The 16,686-nt window shown below is 53.6% G+C and overlaps 7 protein-coding genes across 7 annotated transcripts; 2 read left to right on the top strand and 5 right to left on the bottom strand.

The window, feature by feature from the left end:
* Window positions 1-958: 958 nt before the first annotated feature.
* J4E90_001962 (uncharacterized protein) lies at window positions 959-2,238 on the bottom strand (the record flags this gene model as incomplete). Its single annotated transcript, XM_051431546.1, has 3 exons — window positions 959-1,235; window positions 1,287-2,130; window positions 2,181-2,238. 3 exons carry the CDS (start codon window positions 2,236-2,238, stop codon window positions 959-961), a joined length of 1,179 nt encoding a protein of 392 aa, XP_051294680.1.
* Window positions 2,239-5,150: 2,912 nt separating this feature from the next.
* J4E90_001963 (uncharacterized protein) lies at window positions 5,151-6,339 on the bottom strand (the record flags this gene model as incomplete). Its single annotated transcript, XM_051431547.1, has 2 exons — window positions 5,151-5,492; window positions 5,605-6,339. 2 exons carry the CDS (start codon window positions 6,337-6,339, stop codon window positions 5,151-5,153), a joined length of 1,077 nt encoding a protein of 358 aa, XP_051294681.1.
* Window positions 6,340-7,306: 967 nt separating this feature from the next.
* On the bottom strand, window positions 7,307-7,914 carry J4E90_001964 (uncharacterized protein; the record flags this gene model as incomplete). Its single annotated transcript, XM_051431548.1, has 4 exons — window positions 7,307-7,429; window positions 7,479-7,532; window positions 7,586-7,694; window positions 7,799-7,914. The coding sequence occupies 4 exons, from the start codon at window positions 7,912-7,914 to the stop codon at window positions 7,307-7,309; spliced, it is 402 nt and encodes a 133-aa protein (XP_051294682.1).
* A 571-nt stretch (window positions 7,915-8,485) lies between these two features.
* Window positions 8,486-9,669, top strand: J4E90_001965 (uncharacterized protein; the record flags this gene model as incomplete). Its single annotated transcript, XM_051431549.1, has 2 exons — window positions 8,486-8,864; window positions 8,921-9,669. 2 exons carry the CDS (start codon window positions 8,486-8,488, stop codon window positions 9,667-9,669), a joined length of 1,128 nt encoding a protein of 375 aa, XP_051294683.1.
* Window positions 9,670-11,857: 2,188 nt separating this feature from the next.
* Window positions 11,858-13,737, top strand: J4E90_001966 (uncharacterized protein; the record flags this gene model as incomplete). Its single annotated transcript, XM_051431550.1, has 2 exons — window positions 11,858-11,862; window positions 11,994-13,737. The coding sequence occupies 2 exons, from the start codon at window positions 11,858-11,860 to the stop codon at window positions 13,735-13,737; spliced, it is 1,749 nt and encodes a 582-aa protein (XP_051294684.1).
* A 292-nt stretch (window positions 13,738-14,029) lies between these two features.
* J4E90_001967 (uncharacterized protein) lies at window positions 14,030-15,065 on the bottom strand (the record flags this gene model as incomplete). Its single annotated transcript, XM_051431551.1, has 2 exons — window positions 14,030-14,458; window positions 14,721-15,065. The coding sequence occupies 2 exons, from the start codon at window positions 15,063-15,065 to the stop codon at window positions 14,030-14,032; spliced, it is 774 nt and encodes a 257-aa protein (XP_051294685.1).
* A 1,226-nt stretch (window positions 15,066-16,291) lies between these two features.
* On the bottom strand, window positions 16,292-16,588 carry J4E90_001968 (uncharacterized protein; the record flags this gene model as incomplete). Its single annotated transcript, XM_051431552.1, has 2 exons — window positions 16,292-16,443; window positions 16,504-16,588. The coding sequence occupies 2 exons, from the start codon at window positions 16,586-16,588 to the stop codon at window positions 16,292-16,294; spliced, it is 237 nt and encodes a 78-aa protein (XP_051294686.1).
* Window positions 16,589-16,686: the final 98 nt, after the last annotated feature.

A 16,686-nucleotide genomic window follows, 5' to 3' on the forward strand; every position in this document is an offset into this window, starting at 1 on the left:
TACGAGAGAAGCTCACTCGTTTACCCACATCATCTGTTATACGAACTTAGTGACTGCGGCCCGCACTTTAGAGCCCGCTCTCCGTCTTACCACCCATAACTGAAGGGATGCCTGAACTTGGTATTCGAGACATGAAAGCCTCGTCTTAGGTATTCAAGAGCCGAAAGAGAGTTCAGGTATAAACGACAATGCGGTATAGAATATTCTACTTGAAATGCATGGACGTCGTTGCAGGTGCGCTGCAAACTAGCGGCGCAAGACAGTCTCAGAACGTATGGGATCAAGTTATGCGGGAGGATGGATTGAGCTGAGCTCCTGTACCACATTCGACAGAAGCCCTAGCTGTTCTTCGAGCGCTTGCCCTTGCACTTGTCAGTTAATTTTGGCAACACTATGACATGATCGATGTCCGGCGCGTCAATAAGGTCAAAGCTCATACGCCAATACCCACCACTGTTGGCGTTTCATCCTCCTTTTGAGAAACACTGTGAAGGCTTGATGAGACGACATGGACAGACATGACACATTTGAAAGCTCCGTTCGGCAAAAAGCAAAGTTCAAGTCATAGGCGGTGAAGCTCGCAAAGGCCTCAATGCGTGACGTAGGATTTCCAGACAAGCACATGCTAATTTCAACACATCACAAGAAAACGCAGAGCAGATTTAAGAAAGACTGTATGCCACTATCCCAAATAAAGCAACTCCTCCTGCAATTCTGCACACCGTGTCGCGGGGCAGACATATATGTACTGCGAATTAACAGGCTGCTCGACCCTCGTAGCCAAATGATACATTCAATTGTTACATGCTGAACCATGAAACCGTCCCCGATGCCCCTTCAGTCCTCAAATGCTGAACTCCTGCGTCAGCGCCTGTTCGCTTGATGCTATACGCTATCAAAGAAAGTCAGGTGGGGGTAGTCTATGCAATTATGATGGAACGCCAGCGTCATAAGCTTTTTAGAGAAGGAGAACAGCGGCCATGGCGGCGAGGCCAAGGGCACCGTTGACAGCGCTGAGGGTGGTGGCAGCGCCGGTCTTGTCGTCACCGTCACCCTGCTTGGTACCCTTGTGGCCCTCACCAGCGGGGTCGATGAGCTTGCCCTCGCACCTGTAGCCACCCTCGATGAGCTTCTTGTCCTTGAGGGGCTTGTAGGTCTTGCAGGTCTCGGTGACGTTGTCAGTGGACTGGAGGTTGAAGGCACCGGAGACGCTGTTGAGCTTGGGGGTGGTAACGCTGGCAGATGTTAGCAAGGCATGTTGTACAGCGAATACGAGGCAAACTTACTCAGTGAAGTTACCGCTCATGTCGAAAGCTCCACCGATGCTCTTAAGGACAGGGTAGCCATCAATCTCGATGAGCTTGGAGTTGTTGGCGATCTGGAGGTTGCCGGAGATCTTGGTGAGCGCCGGGAAAGAGACGTTGGACAGGTTCTCGTTGGCGACAAGGGCAACAGCCTCGCCGACGGAAGTAAGGTTGGGAGCGGAGAAGGACTCGAAACCGTTGTTGTAGAGACCAAGGGAGCCGTTCAGGCGCTCGAGGGAGGGAACTGAGACGGAACCGCAGAAACGGAAGGTCAGGTTGCTAGCCCAGATAAGGTTGGGCAGCTCGACCTTGACGGCCTCGTTGTTGTCGGCAAGAGTCAGCGACGTGGAGACGTTGCCGAGCTGCATGGAGATCTCATCTATGTAACCGTTGTTTGCGATGAAGACAGTGTCGACCTCCTCAATGTTGATACCCTTGAGGGAGCGGAGAGCGGTGTTCTGGATGTCGACCTTGTTGGCCTTGGTGACCTCGCCAGTGAAGCCAATCTCCTGAAGAGCGGGCAGGGCGTTCCACTTGATGGAGTCGATGGCCTTGAGCTTGGGGAAGTTGACGGCGTTGAGACGGGTCAAGTCGTTGAGCATCATCTCTCCGTCGAGCTCCTCGAGGTCGCTGGCGCTGATCTGCTTAAGCTCGGTCGCGGTGTCGGCAATCAAGTCACCCTTGATCTTCTTGACGCCGGGGAAGGAGATGTCGTCGGTGGTACCAGTCGCAATGGCGATGTTACCGGAGAAGGTTGAGCAGGAAGCGATGGCGCTGGCGTCACCGGCATTCTGGATGGTGGTGGTGGCGGAGACACTGCAGGCAGCTGGGGTGTTGTCAGTCAATGTTGACGCGGTCTAATGTTAGAAAGCATACCGTACGCGCCGCTGGCAGCAGCCAGGGCCGGGAGGGCGATCTTCATCATGGAAGGCATTTTGTGTAGTGCAAGTGGTGTGGTAACTGGGAGGAAAAGTCAGCGGGCGCGTCCATGAGGCGACTGAGAAATGTGGACTGGCAACACGGACCTGGGATATTAAGACTGCTCGTTCCGGTTTCAGTTGTGCGGGTGCTGCGGGCTAGTTGTCGAGCGTGGAAAGATGCTGGAGCGAGGGGAAGAATTAACAAGTAAAGCAGGCAGTATTAAATAGAGTAGTCCCAGAGACGCGATCAAGAAGGCGCGGTCGTCAGTAGCGAGTGTGGGTGAAGACTGAGAGAGAAAGGGCAGGAGGGCATTCTAATGGGAGCAGGCGCGAGAAAAGGGGAGCGCGGTGGTGCCAGTCCGGGCAGCCGCTAATAACGCTAGTGAGGCCGGGTGGAGATCATAGGCGGCCAGAGCGTGCCCACCATCATCGATCAAGCAAGCAAGCCAGAGTGAATGTTGCAAGCGGGCCTGGGGCCACGCACTGGTTGCTGGTGCAGATGGTTTCGCCGCCTGCGCGCGACGACACCGCCAGCAGTGCCGTGGATGCTGCACGCTCGTGGCTACCCGCATCGTGTTGCCATGACTGCACCACGGCGGCCGTACCGAGCGCGCGGACGGAGTGGTTTGACAGGCGAGGGCTACCACAGCTCTGCATCCATTATCCATGATGCCTCCTCGCCGCCCGTCGCCTGCCACCGCACGCTGCTTGTCGCTCTTAGCTTCACGTGCCGAGCACGCTGCTCCCAATTTCAAGCTCTGAACCCTCTGGTTGCCCTGATAAGCACCATGCAGCATCCGCAAACAGCAGCCTCTCATGCGTGAGCCTCAACAACAGGGGTCGCGTCTGGATCGCCGCTCTGTCGCCCTAGGAGACGGCCATCCGCTACTGTGCCCGCACCATTCCGCTGCTCCCCAACGTCTCCATCCGTCGTCGACGGACCTGTTAGTTTTGCTGGTAACCGCTCACTACGCGGCAATGCGGCACCTTCGCTCCATGCCCGCCCATCCAGAGTCTTCTTTTGCCACTGTCTGGCCGACACGAAACACAACAAGCACCGTGGATTATTACGCGGCCTTTTACTATATCCGCCACCCCTGTCCAATGGTTTCAATGCGGTTACACCCTTGATGGGCCAGATCCGAGTTAGGTATAGCGCAGCCGTTGCAATCTCATGAGATGCGAACCCCAACAGCGGTTATAATTACACCACGACCTTGCGCGCTGGAGCTCTATTGCTGCTTTCGGCCATGTGCACTCGCCTCTCCTTTACATCCATTCCGCCCCAATATCTGCATTGCGCTTCATTTCGTTATTCTCGTTCTCCAGACGGCTGTTGCGATGAACCATCTCGCTTATCGTCCACCCCAAGCGACAGCCTCACCATCGATCCTTCCTGCCAAGCTTATTGCTTGACGCGCATTGATTGACCTCTCATTTCCAGCCTGGGGCTTCAGAGGTCCACTTGCGCCGCACGCACAACGTCGTGTTTCCTGCCATGACGTCGGCAGTTACAATTGTTTCAGTCTCGGATTTTTTCTAGAATCGCCCACCACCCCCTACAACGAAGAAACTCAACAGTCGCACTGCTGTACAGACGAACACATAAGTAACCGTCGATGGATTTCTAAGGTAATGTAGAATTGTGAAACGATCTATCATCCTTTGAGAGCTAGGTATTCGAGTCTTCCATCGATGGGCTGAAGTCTATATATTAGTCCACTTTGCCGCCCTCACGATGCCCGCGGTCAATATCGTTTCGTTGAGCTTACTTTTTACATACAAGGAGCGAGCGCTGCAGCCTACTCATTCGCGCCGCTTTTCGCTTCCGACCTCATCTTGCGGCAGTACTGAAATAAGCCTTTCTGGCCGATTAGTGGGTCCGTCTTTGATCCCTCCACAATTCGCGACTTCGAACATCATGGGCATTTGCGACATCGTACATCAGTAACATTTCACTTACGAAGGAAATACGAAGCCGAGTAGACGAACGTGTTTGACCCAATTGCTCAGTTTACGCATCTTTGGGGTCTTACTCACGGTTCGCATACAAACTTCGCGCCACTCTTCCAGTGAACCAAATATTTCGCTGGGTCATCAGCAGAGGCTGCTCTTGTTTCGGTCCTATCACATCACTCCAATTTACTACAACACATTTCTCGATTTGCCTACAAGAGAATCATTCGCGAGACATCATTGCCCACATTGAAGGGCACGGCATACCATACACTTGGCACTTTCTGTCTCGATACTGCGGTTCTTCAGCATTTCATCCCATGCCTACACAGCAACAACAGTTTGTAAACATTCGTGGCGAGAGCAAGCCACAAGCTGTTGTATACCAATACAGTAGCCAATGTCGAGCGTTGATATATAATACACCTGGCCCATCCACGATGGATGTACGTCGTAGTCTACCGTCCCCGACCCACATTGCATCTCCACCAAACAGATCATCGACTCCACCACAACACATAGGCCTCATACTGTACATGCGTATCTCACTGCAAGGACCAACGCTTCTTCATGGGAAAGCTACTTCCCAGCAATCAGGTCTTTTGTAAAACGTTGACATCTACATCGGCGATTCGCCACATGTACCACATAAACAGCGATCTTATACAGGACACTGTTAGTTTTTTGCCATTGGAAGCTTGCACTGAAGTTTGACGTACCTGTAGGGCGAGAACTTGGAAGCCATATCGAGCATTTCCTGCTCCGTCATGTATCTGCATGGCGTACGTCAGTACATCTTACATTGATGTGAGAGGGCATGATGATTAATACGTACTTCCACTTCCCACCTTTACTCTTCAGTTTATTCACATCGCGGCCCGCGTACACGGCCATACCACGTCTGCAAACACGTCAGTCACATTATCCGTCAAAGAAGCGTACGCTGATCTCTCAAGCGAACAAACTCAACTCACTGTACACCCAAATCTCCAGTCGCGAAAACGTCCATCCTCTTCAACCCAAAGCAAGCAAACATCTCCACACTCCATCGCCCCAAGCCCCTCACAGCTACGAGCTTCTCAATGAGTTCCTCGTCGCTGGCACTAACTAGCATCTCGGCTGAGAGTTCGCCAGAAGCGAATTTCTCGGCTAGGCCGTAGATGTACTCGGCCTTGCGCTGCGAGAGACCTGCTGTACGCAGCGTTGCGATGTCTTTTGTGAGGACCTGAGTGGGCGTTGGAAAGGACGGGTGGGTGTCGGGGAAGAGGGCGGTAAATTTTGCGCGGATGGATGAGGCGGCTTGGCCTGATACCTGTGGGAGTGGTTAGTTTTGCATGTTCATCCTAAAGCCTTCTTTATATATGACTTATGACGATATGCTCCAGACATCATCTACCAGCACACTCATGTCATTTTCCACATACCTGCTGTCCAATAATCCCCTTCCCCAGCGCCTCAAACGGCCTCACCACCTCCCTCAGCCCCTCCGGACTAAAAATCCCACATTGATGCCCTCGCACCACCTTTTCCAGTTTAGGATCCGTCTTGATAAGAAAGTCCTCTGCTTCTCTCAACAGATTATCGATATCGGTGCTCGCAGCTGGAATGGCACCAACGTCTGGTGGAACAAGTTCCTTTGCTTTCCTTCTCTTGGCTGGAGAAGGGTCGGTGGGTTTCGCGGGTGAGGATGCGTAGGCTTGCACCATGTGCGATCCGTTGGGCGTGGCTAGGTGGGCGTTTGTTGTGTGGGGCTCTGCTGGACGGGTGGTCGCGTCTGAAGGTGAAAATGCGGGGGCTGAAGAGAAGATACTGGCACCGGCAGGTGTGGGTGTGAAAGGTGGTGGTTTGACAGGTGATTCTGATGACGGTGCTGGTTTTGATGCTGTTTTGCGCTTCTTGGGGAGCGGTGTCGCAGGGAGCGTTGGAGTTGAATCTGTTAGGTCTACGACTTTATCTCCATTGGTTTTCTCGTCCACAGTATCATTGTTCTTCGTCTCGTCCGATGTTACTGGCGCAGATATTGCTGTGGTTTTGCGCTTCTTCGTGGGTACACTCGCCTTGCTAACTTTCTCATACTTTGCAACACCATTTTGAGCCTTTACATCCAACGGAGCTTGTACAATACTGCTGGCGACGCGAGCGGAACGTCTCAAAGACATGGTGTGATGGGTGTAGAGGTCGTTAACCGTTCTGGTCAATGGGATAGTCTGACGTCATAGGGTTAAGATATGGGACAGCTGCGAGATTGCGACAACGTACTCTTTGCTTCAAAACTCTTATTGCAATCATGAAAACGGGTCAATGAATGTGTGTTGTTAGTTGCGCAAGTGGGGAGCTTGACGCGATGCGCGGGAAGCTATTCTTGAGCTGACGCCTGGGCACATGACAGCGTGGCGCTGACATATCCGGAACCCTGACATTGCGCATCCGTCGTATGCGAGAGGATCGGCATATCACTCGCTCTATATAGAAACATGGCGAGGTGCAAAAGAGCTTACTCGAGTACACGAAATCCTGCGAATTTGCAGGTATTCTCCTGTGCGAGCATTTAGTTGTGGTGACCAAGGACGGAATAGTAACTTCGGATTCCCGTAGTCGCTCTCCCCATTCCAAGAGCAAATGCTATAACGTACTACAAGTTCGGCATTTGCATGCAGAAATGGTACTAATTTCTTGAATCTGAGATAGTCGTTCAAGTGAATTCTCCCGCGTCTTTCAACCGGTCATGTTCTATCTGTTATTACGGCAATTCCATGTCTTCGGTCTTAGTCGTGCAGTAGCTCATCACTTCATGCCTGACTGTTCCTATGAAGTGCATAGAAGGTGCATGTCATTCATCATTTTCCGGTTGTATCTGTGCGTTGCTTTCCGAAGCCAAAACCAGGCGTCATGCAATGGCCGCCTCCCCGATAAGTCATTTCCCATGGATCGCGAGACAAATACCCGCAGCTGAGCATGCGCGCATACGGGAAAGCTCTTCGGAGCACGGGCAGAAAAGAGGCGTATTTCCAGACGTAACAGAGGGGAGTCCTGTACGAAATGTGTTGGTATGGTACAATCTATTGCGCAACCTCAGACTCGATCCACCAAGCTCCAATTGATCACCCCAGACGCGGTATATACATTCTAGTGTCCGGTGGCCTGGGCGGCGTTCTTCTGCCTCTTCTGGATGACCATGGCCTCGAGGTCCTCGCGCTCGGCCATCTCGGACTCGATCTCTGTGATGAGCTCGGCGAGGTATGGTGTGTCCTTTTGCATTGTCAGCGTCTGGTATTCGGGGTTGAAGCGATATCCCTACATCCTCGGGCTTAGTCCACTCCTCCTTGGGCAGAAGCTGGTGGGACATGGAGAGCTGCCGCAGATTAGCCACATTTGCCATGTCCTGTATATCTTGTTGTGCAGTACCTGGAAAGCTCGGCGCAGACGGAAGACACGGTCGTAGGCTTCCTGTGGTCGGAGACGCTTCAGGGCGGTCTGAACTACGTCGTTCTCCTCGGGGAGCAAGTCATCGGCCCTGCATCACAAATCCCGTCAGCCCATCATTCCACAATCGGCCATATCCCCCACTGCCTCCTTCTGTATTCTTGTATACACCGCGTCCGGATTGGGGCTCCGTACCTCAGACCGAGCTGCCTGTAGCCAGCGGCGTTGCAGTACCAGTTGGCGAGCGGCTTCATCCAGCGCTGCAGCCACGGGCGCTTCATGATGTAGGGGGCGAGAGACGGAGCAGACATGGTTGCGGGTGTTCGACGGCGGATCGGAGGGGTCGAGACGGGTGCTGTCGTCAATTGCAGTTTTGACGGTCGGAGGTGGTGAGGTCGTAATGCGAAAGAAGCGAACGCCAATAGGCCGGCGGGCAGCGCTTGGCCCGCCGCAGGCCTTGGTCTTAATCAGCGGCCTGTCCCCACCCGCCAGAGCAACTTCACTCGTGCTCATCCTAGCTCTGACGTCTGCCCACAACCGCCCTCTCACACGCTCACGAGCGCATATCCTCGCACGAGGCCCGCACGCGACTGAACGCTTCCATCACGACTCCCTCATCTGCCGTCCGCTTGTCAATGGAGCCGAACAATCGCTAGTCATCGTGTTACTCAAGTGCTGCGGGGTTTCCGCAACACTGAGGCACCGCACAGGGGACGACGGCCTGTATGCGCCCACCCCTCTCGCCCCGCGCTCTGAATCAAGCTCTCTAACAAGTCGGCCATGGCAGTACCCCTCATGTCGACACACGAACCCGCGCCGCCGTCCCCGCCTAACGTTCCCGACCGGTATGCGCCTTCCGCCGTGACAGTCGAACCGCGAAACATGTCCACCCCAAACCAGCAGCGCACCTGGAGCTCGCCCGTTGCCGCCCTCGCCGTCAGAGTCTCCAAGCTCCCCGACAGCTCCGTCAATGCTCTGTGCGGAGCGTCTGCCGGAGTTGCTTCGGGCATAGTGACGTGCCCGCTCGATGTTATCAAGACCCGCCTGCAGGCGCAAGGCTCTTTCCGCCCCAGGACATACACCGGGCCAACGCGCACAGTGTACAAAGGCCTCACTGGTACTGCGCGAGTCATATGGATCGAGGATGGCATCCGCGGCCTGTACCGAGGACTCGGGCCCATGCTGCTTGGATACATTCCAACCTGGGCCGTCTACATGAGCACTTATGAATCTACGAAAAACGTTCTCTATCCTCAGATGGGTTAGTAATACACACGGGTACCCGAGTTCCTGTTGCTGACGAGACTGAACCCACAGAGAACAAATGGCTCGCTAGGACCATCGCCTCGTTGTTTGCTGGTGGCTGCTCGACGCTAGTCACTAATCCCATATGGGTCGTCAAGACAAGACTCATGTCCCAGGTCAGCGCCCGCGCATCTCCCGAACACCGGCCGCCATGGCACTACACAAGCACCTTTGACGCCTTTCGCAAAATGTACCTCAAGGAAGGCATTGCCTCCTTCTACTCGGGCCTTACACCTGCGCTTCTTGGCCTCACCCATGTTGCCATTCAGTTTCCGCTATACGAGTTTCTCAAGATGAAGTTTACTGGCCTGGAAATGGGCCAAACGGACAGCAAGACTGAAGACGTGCACTGGTTCGCTATTGCGCTGGCAACAGTCTTGAGCAAGATGACGGCGACTTCGGCGACGTATCCACACGAAGTCTTGCGCACGCGCCTGCAAACACAGCAACGTTCGCTGCCCTCGCACTCCGATAATAATGTATCGTTTCGAGGAGGCCAGCACGACCGCTTTCATACCCGCCCTCCGGGCACGGCTTCGTCGGATGGTATGATAAACCTGCCCCGCTATCGTGGGATCTTGCGAACATGCACAGTCATCCTCCAGGAAGAGGGATGGAGAGCCTTCTACAACGGAATGGGAACTAACATGGTCCGTGCTGTACCTGCTGCAGTCACTACCATGTTGACATTCGAATCGTTGAAAGCCGTCCACCAGAAGCTTAAGAACGAGGGTAGGAGGATAGAGCACGATGTTGAGTGACGATAAGTATCTGAAATTCGTCTCTCAATTCACAGGAACCGATCGGCATCATTACCGGGCGTTTCGTCATGGGTTAGGAGTGGAGATATCCTAGTGAGCACTCCTGTTCTGTTTGTTCATACGTTTGTACGCACAGGGCAGCATTTTCGGGCACTGTCAGCATCAAAGCTTTGGCGTTTGTAGGACAATATGGTTGATTTCCTATAGGTTGTCGCAAGTGCGAGCAGATTTAGCACTTGTTTGAGAGGCACCATCTACATGATTATCTAAATATACTACTAGGAGAGCATTGCTTCTAACAGGTGCATTGTTGCCAGGCCTCCTGAACAAAGCATGCCAACAGGGCGGTCAGCGTCGCAAACGCAGCGCCGCATACGCTGAAGTCATGAGCACCGTCAATAACAGTGAGTTGACGTGTCTACATTCTTCAAGTGAGCGAAGCCCCATTCGCTGAGGTTGGAATTGACAAACGCCCACGCCACTCGCCCTGGTTCCGCGGTCATGCAGGCGCACCCTTCCTAAAATGCACATGCTTCACGCGTTAGACTTCACACCCTTTGCTAGGCTATATACCTTGCATGTTAATCGTGTCCATTGTCTTGGCCTTTCTGCCGGCACACCATCATGATTCCGTGTACCGCTCCCGCAGAGCCGCATATAAGCCCACCGCCCATACCTGTCCGCAGCCAGCTACGACACGGTTCAGCATATCAAAAGAGGCTGCGCGCTATCATTTCTGAGCGTACGAATGCAACTAGTGTTCCATCGTCTCCTGCCTCCCAAATCCTTTTCGACGAACTTGACCGCGAGTTGACGGAAACAGAACAGAGACTGGTCAGCGTCAACTTGGAGGGAAAGGATATGAGTGACAAGAGAGAGTGTCTGCTCTGGGATAATTGGGAAGGGAGCGATACGTCGACTGAAAGAGGGCTCAAGAGTGACAGTGGTGGTGCTCTGGGAGACGGCTGCTTCAGTGAACTCGAATATGAAGCGAGCGATGGAGACAGCTATCCCGAACCATTGCGACTAAGTGAGAGAAGCGGGGATGTTGTGGAGCAGATGGTGGTGCAAGGGCGCGTGCCGGCACAACGAGGAAGTCGCGACGGCCCACCTTCTGCCATCTACACTAATCACACAACGCGCTCTGAGCACAGCTCACCATCCTCTGATTACAGTGTTCAGACAATGGATACGAAAGTGTCCGACTGGCTGGCACAAGGGTTCCATACCTCTGAGTCTCAGGAACCGAATCCTCCACGACAGGTTTCCAGCAACTCTGATCGCGCCTTCCCTCCCAGACATGCTGTCCTCTCACTTTTCCCACCAACGTCCCTGTCGACCGGTAACAAAGAGTATACACCACCCGGCAGCCCTTTTGCTCGACCTGATTACCCGATGTCCCCGTTGAATAACGGAAGAGATGTGTACGGCAATTACATATCTTCAAACAAGAAAGACTACTTCGCCCCGCAGTCGCCTCCAATGTCGCCTAATATGCAGGCCATCCCGGAAAGCCGAGCCTCTTTAGATCAGGGTCGATCGCCACCCATGGTGCGTCTCCGTGGTGGTGGCTGGAATCTGAAGGGACTATGGAAGACATCCGATACTGGAGGTTCTGATCAAAGCCCTGGTTCAACTTCTATGCCACATCTTACTGGCAAGGATGCTATTGTGCGGGACTTACCTACAATAAATCAAGCTCGGCACCCGGAAAGTCAGGCGGCGCGAAGTGTGCGATCGCACTTCTCCACTACTCGCGATGGTAACGATACAAGGACAGCACAAGGACTGCCAGTCAGATCATCGCCTATTGACACTAGACGACATGGTCAATTTCCCGTTGGAGGGGGCGACGTCAGACCAGGCTCGAATACGCCAGACTCTGCAGGCACGGACGATAGCTCTGTTCCCCGAGCTCGTGCTGATGCAGTCTTGTATCAGTACTTTGGGGCTCAGCTATCCCCACTCGTACCAACATCCCCGGAGATGACCCCATTTAACGTTCGAGCACATCATACAACTCATAGCGGAGCTGATGTACCAGTAATGAATGGGCACCGCTCGCCTCGTCTCGACCGGGCTCTCGCTCAACTCAATTCTCGAAGTGCGTTTTCCTCTCAGAATGACGATGCGCGCCGCTCTACAAGCCCCTCACAAGCGGAAACGAAGACTGAAGATGGGCCATGGGATGCTGTAAGATCACAGGAGACTTCGAATATCGATGGCACAGCTCAAAGCCATGTAATTAGTCCGAGGGTTAAGAAGAGATGGGATAGAAATAACCCTCCTCCGCCACCAAGACTCCCTCCGCCGAATCCACCCAGATTTCTGCGAACTGATCCCCCCGATGACGATGATGACGATGATGCCTCCGAATACACCGACGATAGCCATCCAATTTCCTCCGTGGCAACCGCCAATATGGGGCATGATCAGCTAATTGACCTTCTGGATCTGAATAAGACCGATGTGTACAGAAGGGTTGAGCGTGAGCGCGAGGTTCGACGTATACAAGCACAGCGAGATTGGCACGAGGAAGCAGATCGTAGACGCGATTTAGACGTCAGGCGGCAGCAGCAGGAGGTACTGGGATCGCGAGAGCCTGATCTAGACACTATCTCACCGGACGACAGCGTCACTGCAGTAATGCGGCGCCAGCAAATCGAGAGACGGCATGATTTGCAGCGCTCGGCAGCTGTGGGAGATTATCGTCCTACCAGCTCACCGACACCTTCGCGATATCTGCCTCGCCACGGTCCTATTACAGCTAAAGCTAAGGTCATACCCCAACAGCAAAGCGATCGCATTCACACCATTGGCTACCCGTCTGTTGTGCCAGCCCCGGCAGCCTTTGAGCCAGCTTCCATCAAGCGCAAGCACTCTTTACAAACAGTCCTCTCCAAGGCAGGAAAACTCACACGTCTGATCCTAGCTGCTCCTTCGGATCCCAAGTACAAGACGTATTCACAGCGACAGCCTCCGGTAAAGCAATCAGGAATGAGCGCCGATGCCACTGGGTGGCCAAGAAGTGGAAAAGCCTCTTCAGCAAACCATGGGATGTTCATGTCAACTCAGGCACCACAGCAAAGGACTATGTTCAGCCGCGATCGGCCGCAGACCAGTGGAGATGATGTGAAGAAATCGGATAGCAGGGGTTGGGAGCATCCAAGAGGCAGGAGAGCGAAGAAAGTCGAGAAGGTGGAGACTAAGAAAAGGAGAGGGAGGTGGGGAAGAAAAACGGATGACGAGACGTCCACTGGAGATGCTCAAGTCATCGATTTTGCGTGTCAAGACGCAGCTCGGTCAAAAGGTGGTACACGGCTTCAACATCCGCCTCGCGCACGTTCGCCATCACCAAAAGCTCTAACGCGAGCCGCTGAGCCTCCCATTGCTCCTGTTTCCAAGTCTTCCACGTACCACCACCCAGAACCCGAATTCACGCCTAGCGACGCAGCAGGTACACCGCAAACAAGATTTGGCCCACCAGATCGCGAGGGAAAGTTATACGTCCGTCGCCGCGATGGAGAGGTCCTACCATTCAATCCCGCACTGGGATATCCGTACCACTCACGTCTCAACACCTACTACGACCACAAAACGGTAGATGCCACAACGATGGCATGGCTGCAAGGCATCCGCGCACAAACCGATGCAATTCCTCATCCCACGATCAACATGCGAGGCGGTGACGGTAGCATCTCTTCCGAACTGCGTTCCACGCATGGCGAAGCGAGCAGTCTGGCATCGCACCACCACCTCCTAGCGTCAGCGGCAATGAGTCTGGATAGTGGCGACGAAACAATCGATGGTACTGATATAGACGCCCTACTTATGTCGTCCATGCATCTCCGTTTGGGTCGGGTTACGCACGAAGCTATTGCTGCAGTCAACGGCACCCATGAAGATGGAGGGGACAACAGGCCTAGTTGTGATGAAGCACACGTCCGGTCGAGTTTCAGCACTGATTCTACGGTGGAGCTCAGGCGGGGGAAGAAGGCCAAGGAGAGTGCCTGGCGGAACGAAGACCAAGCTAGGGCTATGGCTATGGCTATGCATGGCTTTGGGTAAGGGCATTCGGTCTCGGAAACCCGTCGGAAGGAACGAGGGTGGTGATCATGGGTCACTATATATGAAAATATCCTCGTGTAGGGGGAAGATGGCTCTTCATAGCTTTCTGTGGCTACAAACTGGCATGGGAGCTCAGTCACGATTCCACATCCATGTCTGCGGGAAACTCTCTTACAAATCTATACAACATTTCAAGAACGCCTCATTCCTGCCCAAAACAGTGCCCTTGTTATACAGAGTTGAGATGATATCCAAAAGACGCCATTCCATGCCAACCATGCTCATCAAATCATCAATAATCGCAGTGATTATAGTCATAAAGCGAGCCCATACCCGCAACCGTAAGCGCAAAGTCGACCGTCTCGCTTCTATCCCAAAAGTACTCGCGCATCCACGTGGAAACCATATCGAGAGCCGAAACGGCCGAGTTGCTCGACCACACTTTCTCGTGGCGGGCCCAGGAAGAATGCTGCCATAGCGTCTCAGGATACTGTTGCTGCAGCATTGGGAGTAGCGATCTGGGTGCTGCGGCTCGTGTGCCGTGTAAGATGCCAGCTTGGACGAGGGGATAGATCCCTGAGGCTATACTTATGATGGCGATGAGATTGGGGTTTAGACATTGCGAGGTGAGGAAGGAGGTAGCTTCTACCGGCATTGCGGTCGCTGAGAAGGATCCAGGGATGACGAGGATGTCGAATTGAGGCGCATTGTCGAACGAGTTCTAGTTAAACGTCAGTCACAGTACTCGAAAAAGAAGTTGAAGCGAATAGTGGGTAGGGGCTCGTGTTGACCTTTACCTCCCTGCCAGACTTGTCAGAGATGACTACTTGAAGGCAGTCAAGACCGGGCGAATCCAGCGCGACCAAAAAGGGTGGCTCTTCTTGGCCAGAGGAGATGGCTGTTTGGAGGGTATGGATGGATGGATGGGTGGGAGGTCGTGTCGATCGTGTTTTCGATACGGAGCAATTCGAAGCTTAGCTCACCGTCACCGGCATTCGCGTGCCAGCCGTGACAGGAAAACTCCCCTCTCCGGTCACACTGACATATCGAATGTCGATTTCGTCCACGGCCGAGTCAATGGCGGATGCCGTGGCGTGCATTCTGCTAATTCTGTTTCTTCCGACCATGGCGAGGAGGTCAAGTGCGGCTAGGTCGGCTAGTTGGATTTGGTCGTTGCTGAGTACCAGCACGCCGATGCGTAATGAGGACTTTGATGGAGGGGCATAGTGGATGTTGAGGTCTTCTTCGGAGGTTGATGAGGTGGTGCAGAAATAGAAGAGGTCGGCCTGACTCGGAAATGATATTGCGCTTCTTGGTGGAGACGGCATGAGGAAATGTGACGGTCGGTACGATGGAGTGGAGATTGAACTTGACTGATGAATCGGTGTTTTGCTCAAATGAGCTGGACATGTATGGCTATATTACCGTGCGGCCTCAGGATGGCTTTATATACTCCAGGCTGTAAACTCTCGTACATCCCTGGAATCCAGGGTAGCAGTGAACAGGGCAAGAGTATTGTCAAGCGTCATACGGATACCCACCCCCCACTGTAAGATGATCTGCATTAGTGAGGTGCGGCTCAGCCCCTTGGTGCCCTTGGAAGCTCGCTGACTCAGTCCGGTTAGAAGCCGTTCGTGACCGACTGCTCCCGACCAGACTCGCTATCGTGCAACAAGGCGTATACAGGCCCATATCGCACCGCTTTGCGTTCGAATCAAGTTGAGAACGTGTATCGCCTATGACAGCTCCAATTTAGACATCACTGCCTGTTCTTCGCCTCGTAAACTGCCGTGATGAGAGACTAGGCATCCCCATTCGCATCCATGCCAGTGGACGAACGCGTTCGGTAAGCGGCACGCGTAACGGGAGCGCCGAAAACGCGGATAAGCACTTGAACGCATTGAAACAACTCCAAGATGATTAGACGGTGGCTGTGAGCGGAGTTAAAGGAAGAAGTCGGAGTAGTTCAGATTGAGCTCAAGGCTAAGAGGTCCGGCGGAGCGCCTTAAGGCTCAGGCACCAGATTCTGCTGGTCAGCTGTCGCGGAATTACATCAGGGCCGGAGATTTGTTGTGACCAAGATAGCAATGGGAATTGTAATGGGGGAGCTTGGATACGGTGGCTTCGCGATGATGCGTGGCGACCCGGCTTCAGCTCGTGGCATGTGACGTCTGCGCGCCGCTTGGGGCAGGAGCAATCTGGTGGAACACCGAGATGCCGCGACGCTGGACGGAGGACTGTGATGGCGCATGCGCACCGCTCTTGACTCTATCGGAACCCCCTGAAATGATTCGAACGTGCTACATTATTGATGTCTTGACCTGGATCGCGCCCAAAAGCGACTTTGGTATCTCACATAGTCAGGTGTGGATTTAGGGTGGGAGGGTATTCTTCATTTATTCGCTGCATCTACAAAGTCGCACCAGATGTAGAGGGCCGCGGCGGCAGCTCAAAGTCAGAGCTTGCGCGCAAACACAGCCGTGAAATCCATCGCTTGTTGACCCAAAAACAATATAGAAAAAGGTTGTCGTAGATGCACGCTACGTTGCACTTTCTAGATGTCCTTGGCCTCACCGTCAGCCTCGCCGGACTTGACGGTCTTGCCAGTCTTCTTGATCTTCTCGAGGACGGTGTCGTAGGATAGCGAATCGGCGGCGGTGATCTCGGCGGTCTGGTTCTCGAGCGAGACGTTGTACGACTCAACACCTGTGGAGTAGTTAGAACTTGATCCCTAGACCACCGGCGCATGCTGCATCGGAAACTGACCCTCGAGCTTCTTGAGGACGCGCTCAATAGCGCCAGAGCAGCCGCCGCAGCTCATGGCAACGTTGAACTTGTAGGTGTGCGTCATGGTGTAGGAGTTTGTAGGTGGTGCTGCTGGCAAAGTCCGAGGTTTAGTGCGGGTCGCGGGGCTGTGATGTGGCGTGGTTGTGTTTGTTTGATAACCAC

The sequence above is a fragment of the Alternaria incomplexa genome, assembly GCF_024043165.1.
Source record: "Alternaria incomplexa strain BMP 0042 chromosome Unknown scaffold_2, whole genome shotgun sequence".
In the NCBI taxonomy this organism is placed as follows: Eukaryota; Fungi; Ascomycota; class Dothideomycetes; order Pleosporales; family Pleosporaceae; genus Alternaria; species Alternaria incomplexa.